Consider the following 15,237-nt stretch of genomic DNA (forward strand, 5'->3'; position numbering starts at 1 on the left):
TAGGCCTATTAATTGGAGAAAAAAATAAAAATAAAAAAATAAAGCTGCACAATGCCTGTTTGCATGAATGTGCAAATGTTTGAAATTGTTAAAACTAATTTGGACCAATCTCCCAAAATCTCAGAAAACCTGATTTTCGGACCTCCACGTTATATGCTGAGATTTCAAATGATATGTTTGACATCACAGAGGGAACGCCATTCCCACAGTGAAACATGGGCATGGCAGCATCATTCTCTGGTTTTACTTATGTTTCTGTACAGGTGGATGAAGTTATGAATAGCTAGAAATATCACAAATAAATGCAGACGGCTGAATGTGTTCAACATTGGATATGGAGGAAGATGATCTGCTGTAACAAAGTGACTCAAGGAAAAGGAGAAATAAGTTTGAATAAAAAACAAAACTTGATGTTTTTGTAAAAATACTTATATTCACCAGCTGAAATGAAAAACAGAGCAAACAAGATAAAAACCTCATAAAGACCTGGGTGTGTCCTGCCAGCTCTCCATCAAGCCCTCCACCTTGTAAACAGTGTGGATAAGAAGCTGCTGACTGAATGGCTATCCTTCCCCTGATAGACATCTGTACCAATACATTTAACTTGAAACATTCTTCATACAGTAAAATACAAACAATGATAAAAAAAATGTAGAAGGAAGGGGAGGGGCTGACTTGTTAACAAAACAAGATTCTACAGCAATTCAGACACACCGCAGGTACATAAAAAGTTCTTTGGCACAAAACACAAATCATTTAACACAACGTGAAACAAACTGTAAACAAAGCAACACTCATTACAAAATGCAGTTTTAGGAATGGACAGCATTAATAGATAAAAAGAACAGTAATACTAAAAACTGATTTGGTAAATAACCATCAACATGTATCAGTCTGCAACGCCTCCACACAACGCAGCGTCGTCATGGTAATGTTAACACACCAGGAATGGGGGAAGACGGGGTGAAAATAAGGTAAGAGGACTGAGAAGGGGGGGGGGTTTATTAGAAATTTGAAGTGTTGGAGTCCAGTTTGTTCCTCCATGTCTCTGGTACCAGCTCTGCTTGTCCTCTGCTGCATGTGAAAGCTCTGTGTTCACCAGCTAAAGTCTCCTTAGTGCAAATAAGCTGTCATCTGCCCCCTCCTCACCGGGGGAGCGGGGAGGGTAACTTGGGGCGGGGCAAGGAGAAGGTCATTTTCGTGGATGAGAGGCTGTGTTCGGTCTGGCACCTGGGATCGGTCTAGAAACAGGGAGCAAAACAAGATTTCTGCATAAGGTCTGCTGAGCTACTCAAGATTTTCTAAACAGCAAATATAACTTAGTATGTTTCATTCTTTGTCATTTGATCAAACCCAGTGTCTATTGTACTGATAAAAATATGTTTTCTGAGCCACATAGATAAAAACTTAGTTTTCTCAGCTTGGCTTTTTGAAGCACAAAATAACTGGTTCCCATTGTGAGACACGGGGATGCTTATTTAGAGCCAAATACATATTTAAAGTCAACAAACTGTGCTTTCAAAACAGGATTAAAAAACAAAATAGACAATGCAATGCTTTTGCATTGAGAGCCTTTTACTGATTTATTATGTTAAACTCTGGCTGATGGAGGTTCAAAGTAATCTTCTAATTTGACCCTGTTTCTCCGGGCCCATTGTGGAGAAAACCAAGAGTTCATTCCGTTACTCCATGTTCGTCTCTGATGTACAATGTAAGCTTAGAAGTGGCACAGAATATCTGGCAGATTTCTCATTCCAAGACTTTTACAATGTCAGAGTATGTTTATAGAAACAAGAATGAATCTGCACCAGATGACAAACGTACACAGTTTTGCAGAGGGGACTGTCACTTCCATGAAAAGGAAGCTGAATTTCAGACAAGAACTGAGTCAATGCGCTGCAGTCTGGAGCAGAAAACAACTCAGAAGGAGAAGACAGGAAACACTGGAAACAGCTTCAGCAACTACAGTATGCAGTCATCACTTTAACTTCACCATTCTAACATTTTTACAGTGGTGCAGCTAAAGCAGATATTTTCACTCTGTATAAAAATACTTTTTTTCACCACTGTCTGACTTTAAATTAGACTAAAATATTTTATGTATTTTTTTTTTTAGGTCCAGAAGTGAGTGAGTGAGCACTGCTGAAACCACTTCCAGTCCATTTCATTCAAGAAACTTTCTTCCCTGCCTGCAAGACCTTTAAATCTGTCCTCCCCGTCAGAGTGACTGATGTGTTTAAAGCTGACACGTGAAACAGTGACTTCTTTAATGAAAAAGCAGCTGGCACAAAGACTGCCGCTGGAGGACAAACAATTAAATAATCAGTGTCACGGGCAGGAAGTTGTGTCAGACTGAAGACAGAGTGATGCAAAACAGGTTTGCCTGACATTAGTCTAGAATGCTTCTGGACAGCTACTGTTGATGGCAATTTGACTTCCAGCCCACTCAACAGAACCTCTTAGTGTAGATCAGACAGGCTGTAGTGTAGATAAGTAGCAGCAATTGCAGCTGAAGTCTTTTTGGTGTTTTTCTGTACCAGCTCTGAACATCTGGAAACTAAAATATTTGCCCATATGTTTTTGCAGAATAGCTCAAACTCAGTTTGATTGGATGCAGAGCATCTGTGACCATAATTTTTTACTTTACATACTGTGATCTTGCTACATATGAAATAAGTCTGGACTTTCACTGGGAAAACATCGACCACCGTCACTCTGCTCAGAAAATAATACAGGAGTTCATATTAGTACGATGTATGTTCTCCTACCTGAGAACTCTGAGAGGGGGAATGGCTGACACTTTCCCCACAGGTTGTGGTCCAGGAGCTGGAGGCATCATGACCAGCAGGCCTATGGCTCTGGAGCCAGAAGAGCGACTGGGACTCACCGTGGTGGAGGCTACTCTGGCTGGACTGAGGGGCAGAGGTCTCTGGGGGGGACAAGGGGCCGGTCTGGACGGCTGCTCAGAGACTCGCTAGAAGACAGCAGAGACACAGTAGGTAACTGAGGAATCAGATCTGACCACCAGATAATATGTTTGTTTTCCCAAGGAGAAAACACAGAAACTTTCTTCTTTGTTTCAAACAAATATAAGAAAGACAACATTAGAAATATTGATGCAATTTAGAGGCATTTCAGACTTGTGGCTCAATGACATTTCTATTAACCTCAAACTTGATTCCAGATTATTTTTGTGCTACATTGGATTCAAGCAATTTCATGTTTTAATTAGAATTAAAACATTCTAATTAAAACTAATTAGTGATGGAATTCAATTACAGTTTTGATGGAGTTAATTGCAAGGGTTGTAGTCAATGAATCATATTTTAATCAAAAACTATATATTGACAAACCATATAGCTTAGCAGCAAAAAAAACCATTTTTGCTGCTAAGCTATTGAATAAATAGACATATGAGCTCAACAACAAATATATTTATAGTGTTTAATATGTTCTTCAGATTCTTCAACCATCAAATTGGAACAAAGAATTATTCTACCTCTTCATCTTTCCAATGTTTCAGAAACTCCTGATGATTCATGGAACGTCTTTAGAAATCTGAATGTAGATTTCATTGGAGATGCCTGTGCTGCTGCTACATTTTTAACATTGAGATGCTTCTTCAGGCTAGCATAGCTTTGCTGACAGGCTAACTCCTTTTAGCACAACTTGAACACATCAATAGACTTTTGTAGGTTTCAATCACATCGGGTTTGGAGCAGAATTTAACCCCAGTGAGTCAAGAGAAGTAGCTTTGTTGTCTGTTGCTGCTGTTTGCAGATGTTGTTTGTGCGTAGATTTTCAGGTGTACCAGAAACATGTGAATGCAAAGGTTCTGGCTGGAATTTAAAAAAAATGCAGTATGTTGCTTAAATTCTTTAACGTGATAAATCTATGTGATTAATTAGTCAAACCAGTCCTAACCAGAATTGAAAATTTCAATAAGTACCATACATTAAATATGTTTATTTTGGTTTGGTTGATATGAGGTAAATGGTTGTTAATGTTAATGTCTCTTCCTGCATATTTATCCATCTTTTCGTGGTCTGTTTGAAGGGTTCTCTGTGTTAATGTTGTACAACATTCACTACAGTTCTATAAAACACAGAATCCACTTACAGCTCCATGAAGGGTAAATAAAGGATCTTACCAGTGGGGAACGTGTTGGGTTAAGGGGCAGTGGTTTCTTAGGAGGGCTGAGTCTTTGTGGGGTGGAGGGTGACTTGGGTGGGGCTGTTGGGGGCTTGCCAGCTGGGAAGGGTGGTCTTATCACCTTGAGGTCCCGAGGAGCCCCCTGGGGGGACTGGGTAGGTCTAAGAGGTCGCACAATGTTGACTGGCTGGGTGCCATTTGTCACTAGTCCTGGTCTGAGTGGCAGGACCTCTTTGCTGGTGTGTGGAAGCTGGAGTTAAATAAGGAAACAAAACAAAACTGAAATGAACAACAAATTGCTTTAAAAACACAGGAATGGTTTTAAATAATATCCGGTACTTCTAGTAGTTAAAAAAATGGCTTGCCTCGCTTTTCAAAATATATCCATTGCATCCATGTACTATTTAACTATTTTAAAAGCAATTATAGAGAGATTAAATGTCTTATAATACATTTGGCATTATGTTGCCATTTTGTTTTCTTAATGAGATTTTTTTCTCGTCTTCCCACTATATATTTCTGCCCTTGATTTCTCTCTCCTTGCCACTGATGCTTCCAATAAAAGAATAAAGAGAACAAGGAGTAAAAACCTAATGAAATAATGGAGAAGTGTTGAGGCTGTAGGAGGAGGCAGTCTAAGTGGTCACACATGAAAACAAGCTGCTGAATAATAAAGCTTTTTAAGATGAAAGTCAGCTTCATGGACATTCATCAAACCACAACAAGGCCACCACCCTCCATTCCTTCCATTTTCTCCCACAGTTGCCACAGAATTTCTCCACTCACCCCCTTGTGGCCACCAGATTTGTTGATTGGGCCGACCACTTTCAGGTGAAAAGCAGGATTCAGATGGCCTTTTTTCTCTTTATCCACTGAAGCCTCTTTCCTGAAAAAGGAAAGAAGGACAGACAGAAATAAGCCAGAGCCTGGTGCCTGGCATGTTGCTTTACTTCAAGGGACAGAATATATCCTCCCTCTCTTGCTTGGCTGAATGCTAAACTCACTATGATTGATCATATTCACCACCCAACAGAAATCCACCCCAATGTATGGTGGTTGTAGCCTTATCTTCATATTATTGTTATTATTATTATTATTATAGCACACCCCCAGAGATTTTTTTAAAATAAAAAAAAAAACACATCTCTAAGCCATGCTTTCATTGAGAGTTGTGTAATTTGGTACACATCTGTAACTTGTCAGGACCTACCAAAAATCTCTTGCAGAAATGGTCCAAACCAAATAGCTAAGTTGGCCATTTTATCTTTTTTTTTTACACACATATTTTGTTTGACTCCTACAGATTTTAACACACAAACTTCAGAATCACTCAGCACAATCTTGAAGCAGTGAAAAGCAAATGATATCAAAAGTTTTTGTTTTGTGCTTTTTGTTGCTTTTACCAATCAATCAGTAGCAATAAAATTTGTCTTTGACAAAAATATAACCAAAAAACCTTAATGTCAAATTGATACAAATTTTTCTTTACAAAATAATGACAATTAGATCAAAGTGTTTGCAAAATGTTTGTATAAATATTCACCCCCCCAAGGTGAATTATCAATATTATTATTAATTAATAATATTAATTATTATTTATTAATATTACATTAATACATAATGTAATATTTATTACATTATTATTTCATATACAGTGTCCAATAAAACCCAGCGTGAGTCTGGCTAATTTAGTGATCAAACTGTGTGCTGCAGTTTTAAAGGTGTAGGAAGATAATATTCTATTCAAACCTGCCTGCAGACCACAGAAGCCACTAGCTGAACTGTAAATGAACCCAGAGAATTAGTCCTCAAGTAAAACTGTAGAGTCTGAGGGTTCTTGTTGCAGCTGCTGCACTGGAAGACTCATTAAAAACTTTCAAATACAGCTCCCTCACTTCTCCATGATGTGTTCCCTGTTAGCAGCAGTTAGTGCTAACTGGCCATGAGGCCTAGCACCCTCAGCATCATCAGAGTTTTCCTGTCTTTATTTGGAAGGTCATCATCTTTAAATTGCTGCTGCATCATCTCCAAACAGATCCCGGTTCTATAAATCACAGCCAGAGCCTGGAATATCATGTTCAGCCACTGCTTTCATCACTCTGTGGGTGGTGATGAATGTGACATGACTCATAAAAAGCTCAAGGCTTTATGAGGGCATAGATTTTGTTTTGTTCTGCCTTACATGAGCAGTAGCTCTGATTGCTGCCATTGATTCTGGTAAACACATTCTGGTGCATGTATTGATCTACTGAAAGAGAACAAGACATATCTATGTGCATCTATGAAGAGTTTATGAGGAATGGGACAAAAGTCCACTTAATTACTATTTTTGGAAAAATAGTGAATGTTTGACCCATGTCAGTGAGTTTAAAGGTAGCCCTGTCAAATACAGAATTTAAGGCTTGGCTTTGTTTTGCCTTCTCGTTCATATGGCAACATTGTATGCCATATGAACTTCTACTGACTCTGCAGCAGTAGAAGAGCAGCAACACTGCAGGAAGAACCACCAGGAAGGTGACACACATTTTCATTAACTAGCTCAAGAGTGAAACTTCTTAGCTATATAATGCAAGAAAACATTTGGAAACCATCAGTCACATCTACTCATGCATCTGCACTCATGCTGCGCCACTTAAGATTATTTGCCATGTTGAGTCAATCTCTGTTCATTGCTCACTGATATTATACATATAATATATATATATATATATATATATATATATATATATATATATATATTATACATATATGCACCTCTGTACAAGCAAAGGGTTAAGAACACACACCTCTGGATGACACAGTTCACATGCCACCTATAGGTCTGGCATGCGCACTACATTGTTTGGAGCGCTATTTAAGTTTTCAACATGGGCAGTTTTCATTTAGCAGTTGTAAAAACGTAATTTTTTTTGAGTACCCAACAAAAAATGCTTTTGAAAAAATCTTTGAGTAAACAGGGCCAATGTTATGAGAGAGTTTAACAGCCTGAGCTTATCCAGTATCTTAATAAAATAAGAAAATGTTATTTTTCTAACAAGATCCTAAAAATACATAACAAGGGGTATATCTCAGTTAATCCAAAATATCTACTATTTTATATAGAAAAGTTTGCAACAGTTAAACAGCAACACTTTTGGTATTTTTAGATGTTGTCTTAGACGAAACAGGGTAAAAAGCGGCCCACTTTTAACAAGTTGTAATCTGTCAGAGTAGTATATATTTACATCTCATTTAACCAGAAACTTTCTAATTACAACTTGATATAAAACGTGTCCCGTTATAATGAGACAGTTTCTCATTTTAACAATTTTTTTATCTAGTTATAATGAAAATATTTTCTTGTCATGAGAAACTTTCTAATCTAAATAAAAACTCTTCTTTAAATGAGATATTGCTTCTAAATTTATTTCCAAGTAGGCAGTTAAATGCTTCTATACTAAGCAAAAGGGAAAATACTCTTAAAAATTTCTCATTATTCTGGCCTTTAGCAAACACATTGTTTTTGTAATCATAATTGAATCAAAACAGGAAAATTAGTCTGATAAAATGTTAGTGAAGAAAAAAAGGTTATCTGTTTTTATTAATGCTGTCAATCAATTTAAATAATTACTCAGATTAATCACACTTTGGCGTTGTAATAAATCATGATTCATCACTATGCCTAACATTTAAGCTTCATATACAAATATGCATGCAGTTGTGGATTTTGAATGGTGCCCTGGGCAAGCAAATCCTCCTGCTGCACTCCAACCAATTAAAATGCAAGCAATTATGTGTTTGTTTTTTTGTAGCAGAAGGCAGCAAGTACTGTAGTCTCCCACTACTGATGGCAACTTACTCTTCAACACATGTATACAAGTAGTTGTAAGCCTGTTCAGGGGACAACTGACAGATTTTATTTTCTAATTCTTGAGTGCCCCACCCCTTTCTGATCATGCCCTGGAAAAATGCCCATATAGCCCATATCAAAAACTGCCACTGTATTCATGTTCTGACAAAAAATCAGAAAAATATATTTTATTGTCTCAAACCAAACATGTTTCTATTTATTACCTATTGAACTGGTGTGATGAGCCGACTGGTGCAGTTCATGTGAAATTTTGAGCTCGTCCAAGTAGATGTATACATGTGGGCTGGCGACGCTACACAAGGATATTTAAAACCTTTCACCTTTGCAAAAGAACACATTATTCTCCATGTGTCAAGCCCATAAAGCTCTGCTGTGAACAAGGTAACCCTCAGCAGGAGAGAAGCTTTTTGCGTTGAAATAGGTAATTTGATTAATCTGTTAAATTTTTCTGATTAATCACATGAGTAAATGTTGACAGCCCTGTTTTTTTTTTTTTTTTTTTTTTTTTTTTTTTACAATATATACAACTGAAACCAGTTGGGAGATAGAGTTATTCATTAAACTACAGCTGGCTGATGGATAATCATTAATCTGGCCTCTGGCCACTCATCTGGCCAGAGGCCAGTAATCAGTATTGTAGTCAGTAGTCAGTAGTTCTTGAAGTTTCAGTCGATAGCCAATATTCAAAATTTGGCAAATATCAGTCAAATTCAGTCAATCTGTTGGATGAGACAATTTTTTGTGTGAAATCTTAGATCACTTGGATGCTCAGTATCCAGGGAAATCAAGAACACAGTGATGGACAGACAGAAAGAGGACATGACAGGGAGACAGTACTTGTTCTTCTTGTTCTGCTCTCTCTGTGAAATCCACTTGTGGTAGAATGAAGTCTTGACTCTGCAGCAGTAGAAGAGCAGCAACACTGCAGGAAGAACCACCAGGAAGGCGAACAGTAGACCCACCACCAAACCGACCTGATCTGTGGACACACCCCCACACACCCCCACACTGACTGAAAACAAATCCAGGAAACGGACGCGCCTCCATAACAAGAAACACATCTCTGTGTGTAGAAGGATCCACTCTGATCAAAGACTTCTGATGATATTTGCATTTGCATGTGCAAATGAGTTTAATTTAGTTAATGCCAGTGATATCTGAACCTGGTTTGGGAAGACATAAATGAGTTAAAGAAAGAGTAACATTATACCTAAAGGTAGAAGAAAATTCATTCAAGGTATTTACTTTCTTACAGATTTCTTCTGTCTTTGTTCATTTGTCAGAGGTGGACATTGACTGGTCATTCGAAATGTTTAAATGTGATAAAATAAGAAACAGAATACATCAATACTCACTATTATTCTGCACAGGTCCACTGTCCACGCTGCCGCCCAGGCCAGGCTTCTCGCAGAAGGGAGGAGCCCAGCCTCTGCCACAGTGGCAGTTCCCATTGCTGTTACACACCTACAGAAGACATCAAAAAGATTTGGTTAAAGTTGTTCACGGTTTAGACTTTGTATATGTATGTTTGTGGAGGAAAACACTGTCTAAATACAGGAGATTGCCTTTGGAACAGCTTCAGGATTGAGCTTCATTCAATCATGCTAATGTGTTCTCATCTATACCACTCACATAAAGCCATTACTGACTTTTTTATGTCCTAATAATATATCTGGGGAGGTCGTTTTTCTGGCTAAATACTATAATTAAAAATACCTCAGAATAGAGATGTAAAAATGCTGGTCACATATGGAAACATGTTCTTTGTATAACATAATCACCGAACAAGGTGACGAAGGTGAACAGAAAATGGATGAATAGATGGATGGATGGATGGATGGATGGATAATCACCGAACTGTCATAACTAAGATTTTACGATTGAGGAGTGAGTGGAAACTGACAGGGAAGCAGAGGAGCTAGTCAGAGGGAAGTGGGAACAGTTGTGGGAGAACGGCGGTAGAGAAGAATGAGGCGATGGATAACAGCTGTGCTAGGAGTGGGACAGATGAACAGAGCAGAGACAACTACAACTGTTATAAACATCAAACAAACCTAAAGAAACAAGTCAAAACTATAATAAGAAATGCAAGAACTAGCAAAAAGGAACAAACTAAAACAATAATCTCAAGTAATAAAAAAACAAACAAATCATTTGAACAATCTTTTTGTGAAGCTGTAGCCAGAAAGTGGAGCAAGGCTCATCGTGTGGACATGAGATTCGACATTTGACAAATTTCAAACCTGGAGCTCAACTGATCAGAATATTAACACGCTGATTGGTTTCAGTGGCCAAAAGCATTCTCTAATAAAGCTGCTGTTGTCATTGTGGATTTATTACAATACAACAGAGCACGTTATTCCATTCTTTTCTTAATTAAATGGAAATGAAAATGAACAAATAAGAAAATCAGTCATACTAAATCGGTCAAATTTAATTGGTGGTAATTTGTTTTTGATGTCATTTTTTTACTGGCTACAGCTGGATTGGATTTCTGACTTTTGTTCATCAGATTTTTTTTTTCACTCTTTCCCTTTACTTTGCTACCGAAACAAGACCTGACACCCAGAACTACTTTAATATCAGACATGAAAATAAATGTTAGAGGAGCGAGCTTGAACAGGAGTGAAGCTTGTGTCACCCACGAAAGCAGGGCCGGCCCAGCTGGCCCTAATCCAAAGCAGGGACCTAAAAAGCAGCCTGGAAAAAAGCCATTGGAAACACTTGCAAAGCGAGCTAAGTAGAGCTGAGCCGGTAACAAAGGGGCAGATCAGGATTCAAATTAGGATCCTGGCTGGCCTGCTCCAAAAATAGGAAGCAGTCTTTCTCCTTAATAATTGTAAACAAAAAATAAATAAATAAAAAGAAAAATCTAAAAATTTTAGTTTAAACTTGACTAATACATAGAGATACAACACATATTCAATTCTTTGATTCTTAACTTCTCATTTAACATTCAAAGGCCCTGTTCATATAGTAGATACATAAAAATCACAACCAGACTGAACCTCTGTTTTTGTTGAATGAATTCCTTTTTTTTTTAAGGTTTTATTGGCTCTAGTGGCCTTTATTTGGGTAATGAGAGAAGGGGGAAGACATGCGTCAAAGGTCGCCAGGCCGGGAATCGAACCCACAACGGCCAAGTCGAGGACCAAGGCCTCCCTATGTGGGCTGTGCTTAACCCCTGCGCCACCACAGCACATCCCGAATGAATTCCTTTCTAAGATTCAAATGAGGAGTGTATTCCTGCAGCTTAGTACCACTTTTAATTTGCATGAATATCAATCATACTCCATAGGCCTGAGGATCAACAGATAATATGGTATTAAAAATGGATCCTAAGACTTGAGAAAAGCCTGCGCTATGAGGAGGGAAAACATGTATATTTAGAATATTCCTTGCCGAAAGTCATTTCCATTATGCATGTATTGTTACACGGAGAGGAGGGGACACAAAGAGGACAAACGGCATAAAATAACAAAGTACTTGGTGAAAGGGATTAAAAGAGGAGAGAATAGAATTGAGAGTTTATTATTTCACTCATTTCAAATCCTAGTTAAACAGCAGACTTGGCTAGTGTTAAAGCCAATTATTCCCTTATATAGTGCTGTAAATGAGAGAAGGAGAGCGTCAGCTTGAAATGCTTATGGTCAAAGCAAACTGCAAAACAGTTTCAGACACAAAGTAGGTCAGACAAAGTTAGCTTCAGCAGGAATCTGCTGCTGTTATTGTTAAAATCTCACTCATTCCTTTAAATGGCACAAACACAAATATAGTATTTATGACTTTATGTCTTTAGAATAATTGGCCTGTTCATGATTGCACAAAAAATGTTTGCCTTTATTGTACATTTTCTTTTCGGGGAACATGAACTTTAGGAGAAAAATCTCTGATGCTAAGCCAACATGGTATTGATGGTTGGTAAATGAGTCAATGAACTAATTATGTAAGACAGGACGTCACTCAAAACTCTCCTCTTCATTATGTTGGCATTTAGCAAATCTTAATAATGTTAATATTAATAATGTTAGTAATTCCAACTGACCTAACAAAGAAAAATTTAATCTGATTTTGTCATACATTGAAAAGGCCAGTGTTCTCATACAGTATGCAAAAATCTGTTTTCAACTGTAACTACATAAATGGAAATATTAAGAGAGAATAATTCAGTGCATATATATATATAATCTGAATCAAGTCTACAAACTGATTGAAAAACTGATTTAGGTTGTTGCAGCATAATCCAAAGAATTTGCTGGGTTATGTCACAGAACTAGAGTCAGTCCAACAGATTCTGTTTTGTCATAAGTTCCTCTTTAAAACGTAGGGAAAAGGTTTTTTGATTAATTCATATTTGATCCATACTCTCCTGTGTCAGATATATATTTGCATCAGCATTTCATTTTTTATGATCCCTTAATGAAGCTTTATCGTTACACCTCAGGCAGTAAATACTGTTGGAGGTCAAATTCCCATGAGCTAATTCCTTGATAAATCAGTCTTATCTTCTGACCAAGAAAGTGATAGACTCAGCCCCAAACTCTCCTTCCAAAAGCTTGGTTACAGACTCATAAACTATGTATGCTCCCTCCTTATCTGCCTCAAGCTTGCTTGTACTGTTCCAATGAATAGTTCATCACTTCAGTTGCTGTTGTGTTCCAGTCATCTATTTTCTTGACTTTAACAACAGTCTTGGTGAAAGCAGGGAAGAGCGCTACCTTTGCCCAAGGACATAGAGAGACAACAAGATTAGGTAGATGTGCCTGAAAACTAAGTGACTTAAGTATGTTGCATAACTTGGTGTGTATAAGTGTTTGCATGGGCGTGTGCATGTTGGTGTGAGTGTGCGGATACCCCATTGCCGTGACAGTTTGCAAGGCAAGACTCCAGCTCGGTAAAAGAGGCATTTTGGCATTTACGGTCTCTGCACACCTGGAAGAACACAGGCAGAAAGATCACAGACTATGATAAAGATGACAGCACACACTTATACAGACTTTGATCAGCCTTGTGTTTGCACCCTTGGGCTCTGGAACAACTTGTATGCCTGTGGAAATCAGGAAATGGTACCAGCATCTTTAATTAAAAGAGCAGTTTTACAGATATTCTTTTAGAACTTAGTTGGATGAAATCAGCAACATGCCTCATTTACCTACCAGAATCCTTAATATAGAAAATATACTCTTCTGACAAACAAAATGACTAAACAGAGGGCCCTTTTTTTTCTTCCATTTTTTTAAGCGGAAATGCAGTTTCAATATTTTCCCCGCAGTTTGCAGCTTATTTCCCTTGAGTAACATTTGATCACAGTAATCAGCAGAGAAACAAACCGTTTCATAACAGGAAAGTTCAACAGATACTCCCACATTCTGATTAAATTCAACACTTGCACTGACACTTTCCACTAACTGTGTTTTAAGGTGTTGAGGTTTAATAAGGCAATGATTATTGGTTTTGATCATGTTTTCTTCACATCATGGCAAAAGGGAAACATTGTTTTAACAACGATCCAACCTGATAAACCTTCAAATAGTTTCTGGACTTTAATTCACAGTTTGACCCCAGCTGGTCTCAGTTAATCAAATGTCTAATCAGTAATGAAACCTCTTTCAAAATATACAATTAACTACATAAGGCTACTTTACTTTCTCTTTCTTCTTGTTTAAATATTAATTAGTTATTTTAATATTGTCTTAAATCTTGATGAGGGCATTTTACAGATGTAAATTTCTGAAATAGCGTAAAATTTTTTAAATGTTTTATCCCCAACTCTAAGAAACAAGCGACACAAAAGATGACTAGGTAAATTATTTACTTTTAGTTCAGAATAACAGTAGACAGCATTAAGATCAACTGGCTAATGTTTAGCTGCTTTTCTGTTTGCAGTCAGGACAGTAGTGACCTAAGGCGTGAACTCCACAACACTGAAGGGCTGCTGTGGTATCAGAAAGTAAACGCTCAGTGACAAATGCCTTGGATTGTAGAACAAAACGAGGCGCCTCCATGAACCGTCCACAGCTCAAGTCTACTTTAGTGTTCCTCCAAAACCTGAACCCACTGTGGTAAGGAATGATTATATTTGGGCCAGAAAGTTACATTTCAGTACCTCCTTCCACATGTTTCCCTACATGGCAACAACTTTCTTTTGGCAAGTCTTCTTGGTAAGAGTTCATAATATTAGAAGACATAGTTGGTCCATCTCTCAATAATCTCATGAGAGTCATTAAAAACTAAACAGTGATAAAGTATTTCTGCTTTTAATTCATTACACAGAGAGATCTGATAGAGAACATCGTTTCCAATTACTGGAAAAATGCTGTCCATCATTCCTATATATCTGGTTTTATTACAAAGTTACATTTGGATACATCAGCAGTTTGGAAGTGAGACAACTTTGTGTCAGGTCCCTAATGACTTATCATAAAATCTGCTGCACTAAACCACAATCACCAAATATATTTCTGACAGAGAAAAACAAGTCAGTCAAACCAGGACAGTCTGACACAAATTCAGTCCATTTTTTTGTTCAAATAAACACTTAGTGTAACTCCACCATGAAAACATCTACACTCGCCTGCAGAGGGAAGGGTTTGGTTGTTTTTATCTATGCTGGTGCTATTGCTAATATGCATATCATTATGCACTAGTACTGTTATTGGTAGCAATAAAATTAACTTTGCAGAGTCGATCTATATATGACTGGGTGACAAGAGGCAGAGCTTGTGTGCATTCACTGCAGAGAAAAGTTCAACACAATAAGACGACTCAGAATTCATCATGGTAGACAGTATTATCTGCTGCCTATTCATTATACATTACTCAGGCAGCGCTAGTCAGACCTTGGAGCGCCAGCTGAAATGGAATTTAAAAGGGAGGATTGTGATGCAGAGGAAAAGGAAATAAGACAAACAGCGAAAAAAAGAAGTTTGCTGGTGAAATGGTAGAGGGTGCATTACCACCACATTTTATACAGACCGTTTTTTTAATATAAAATCAATTTTACTTTACGCAGTTATGAGTTTTTGTGCCTAGAAATGGTTTTGCTTTAAAACCCAGTGTTCTATTTTGCATGCTACATAATAAATCAAATTGACAGAATAATGTTAATCAGACAAAATGCTAAGACGGATCAATCTCCCACAGGACTAATGGCATTTTGTTTTGTATGAGGTGGGCTGAGAAACAACCCTGTGTGTTTACAGCAAAAGCAAAGAGATTGTTGACAATTATCTTTA

General features: G+C 37.6%; 1 protein-coding gene across 3 annotated transcripts in view; it reads right to left on the reverse strand.

Moving 5' to 3' along the window:
- Positions 1-407: 407 nt before the first annotated feature.
- adam19a (ADAM metallopeptidase domain 19a) overlaps positions 408-15,237 on the reverse strand; it is a 136,410-nt gene continuing 121,580 nt past the window's right edge. For 2 of the 3 annotated variants that reach the window (XM_044097810.1, XM_044097811.1), the window contains 7 exons: positions 12,857-12,934; positions 9,358-9,466; positions 8,840-8,981; positions 4,939-5,038; positions 4,151-4,402; positions 2,769-2,974; positions 408-1,241 (listed from right to left, as the gene is read on the reverse strand). In XM_044097810.1, coding sequence (XP_043953745.1) covers positions 1,193-1,241; positions 2,769-2,974; positions 4,151-4,402; positions 4,939-5,038; positions 8,840-8,981; positions 9,358-9,466; positions 12,857-12,934 — 936 coding nt within the window. In that variant the 3' untranslated portion in view covers positions 408-1,192. Of the gene's footprint in view, positions 1,242-2,768; positions 2,975-4,150; positions 4,403-4,938; positions 5,039-8,839; positions 8,982-9,357; positions 9,467-12,856; positions 12,935-15,237 lie in introns of those variants that run through there. The other variant, XR_006368795.1, reaches the window with a different exon arrangement.

The sequence above is a fragment of the Gambusia affinis genome, linkage group LG18 (genome assembly GCF_019740435.1).
Source record: "Gambusia affinis linkage group LG18, SWU_Gaff_1.0, whole genome shotgun sequence".
In the NCBI taxonomy this organism is placed as follows: Eukaryota; Metazoa; Chordata; class Actinopteri; order Cyprinodontiformes; family Poeciliidae; genus Gambusia; species Gambusia affinis.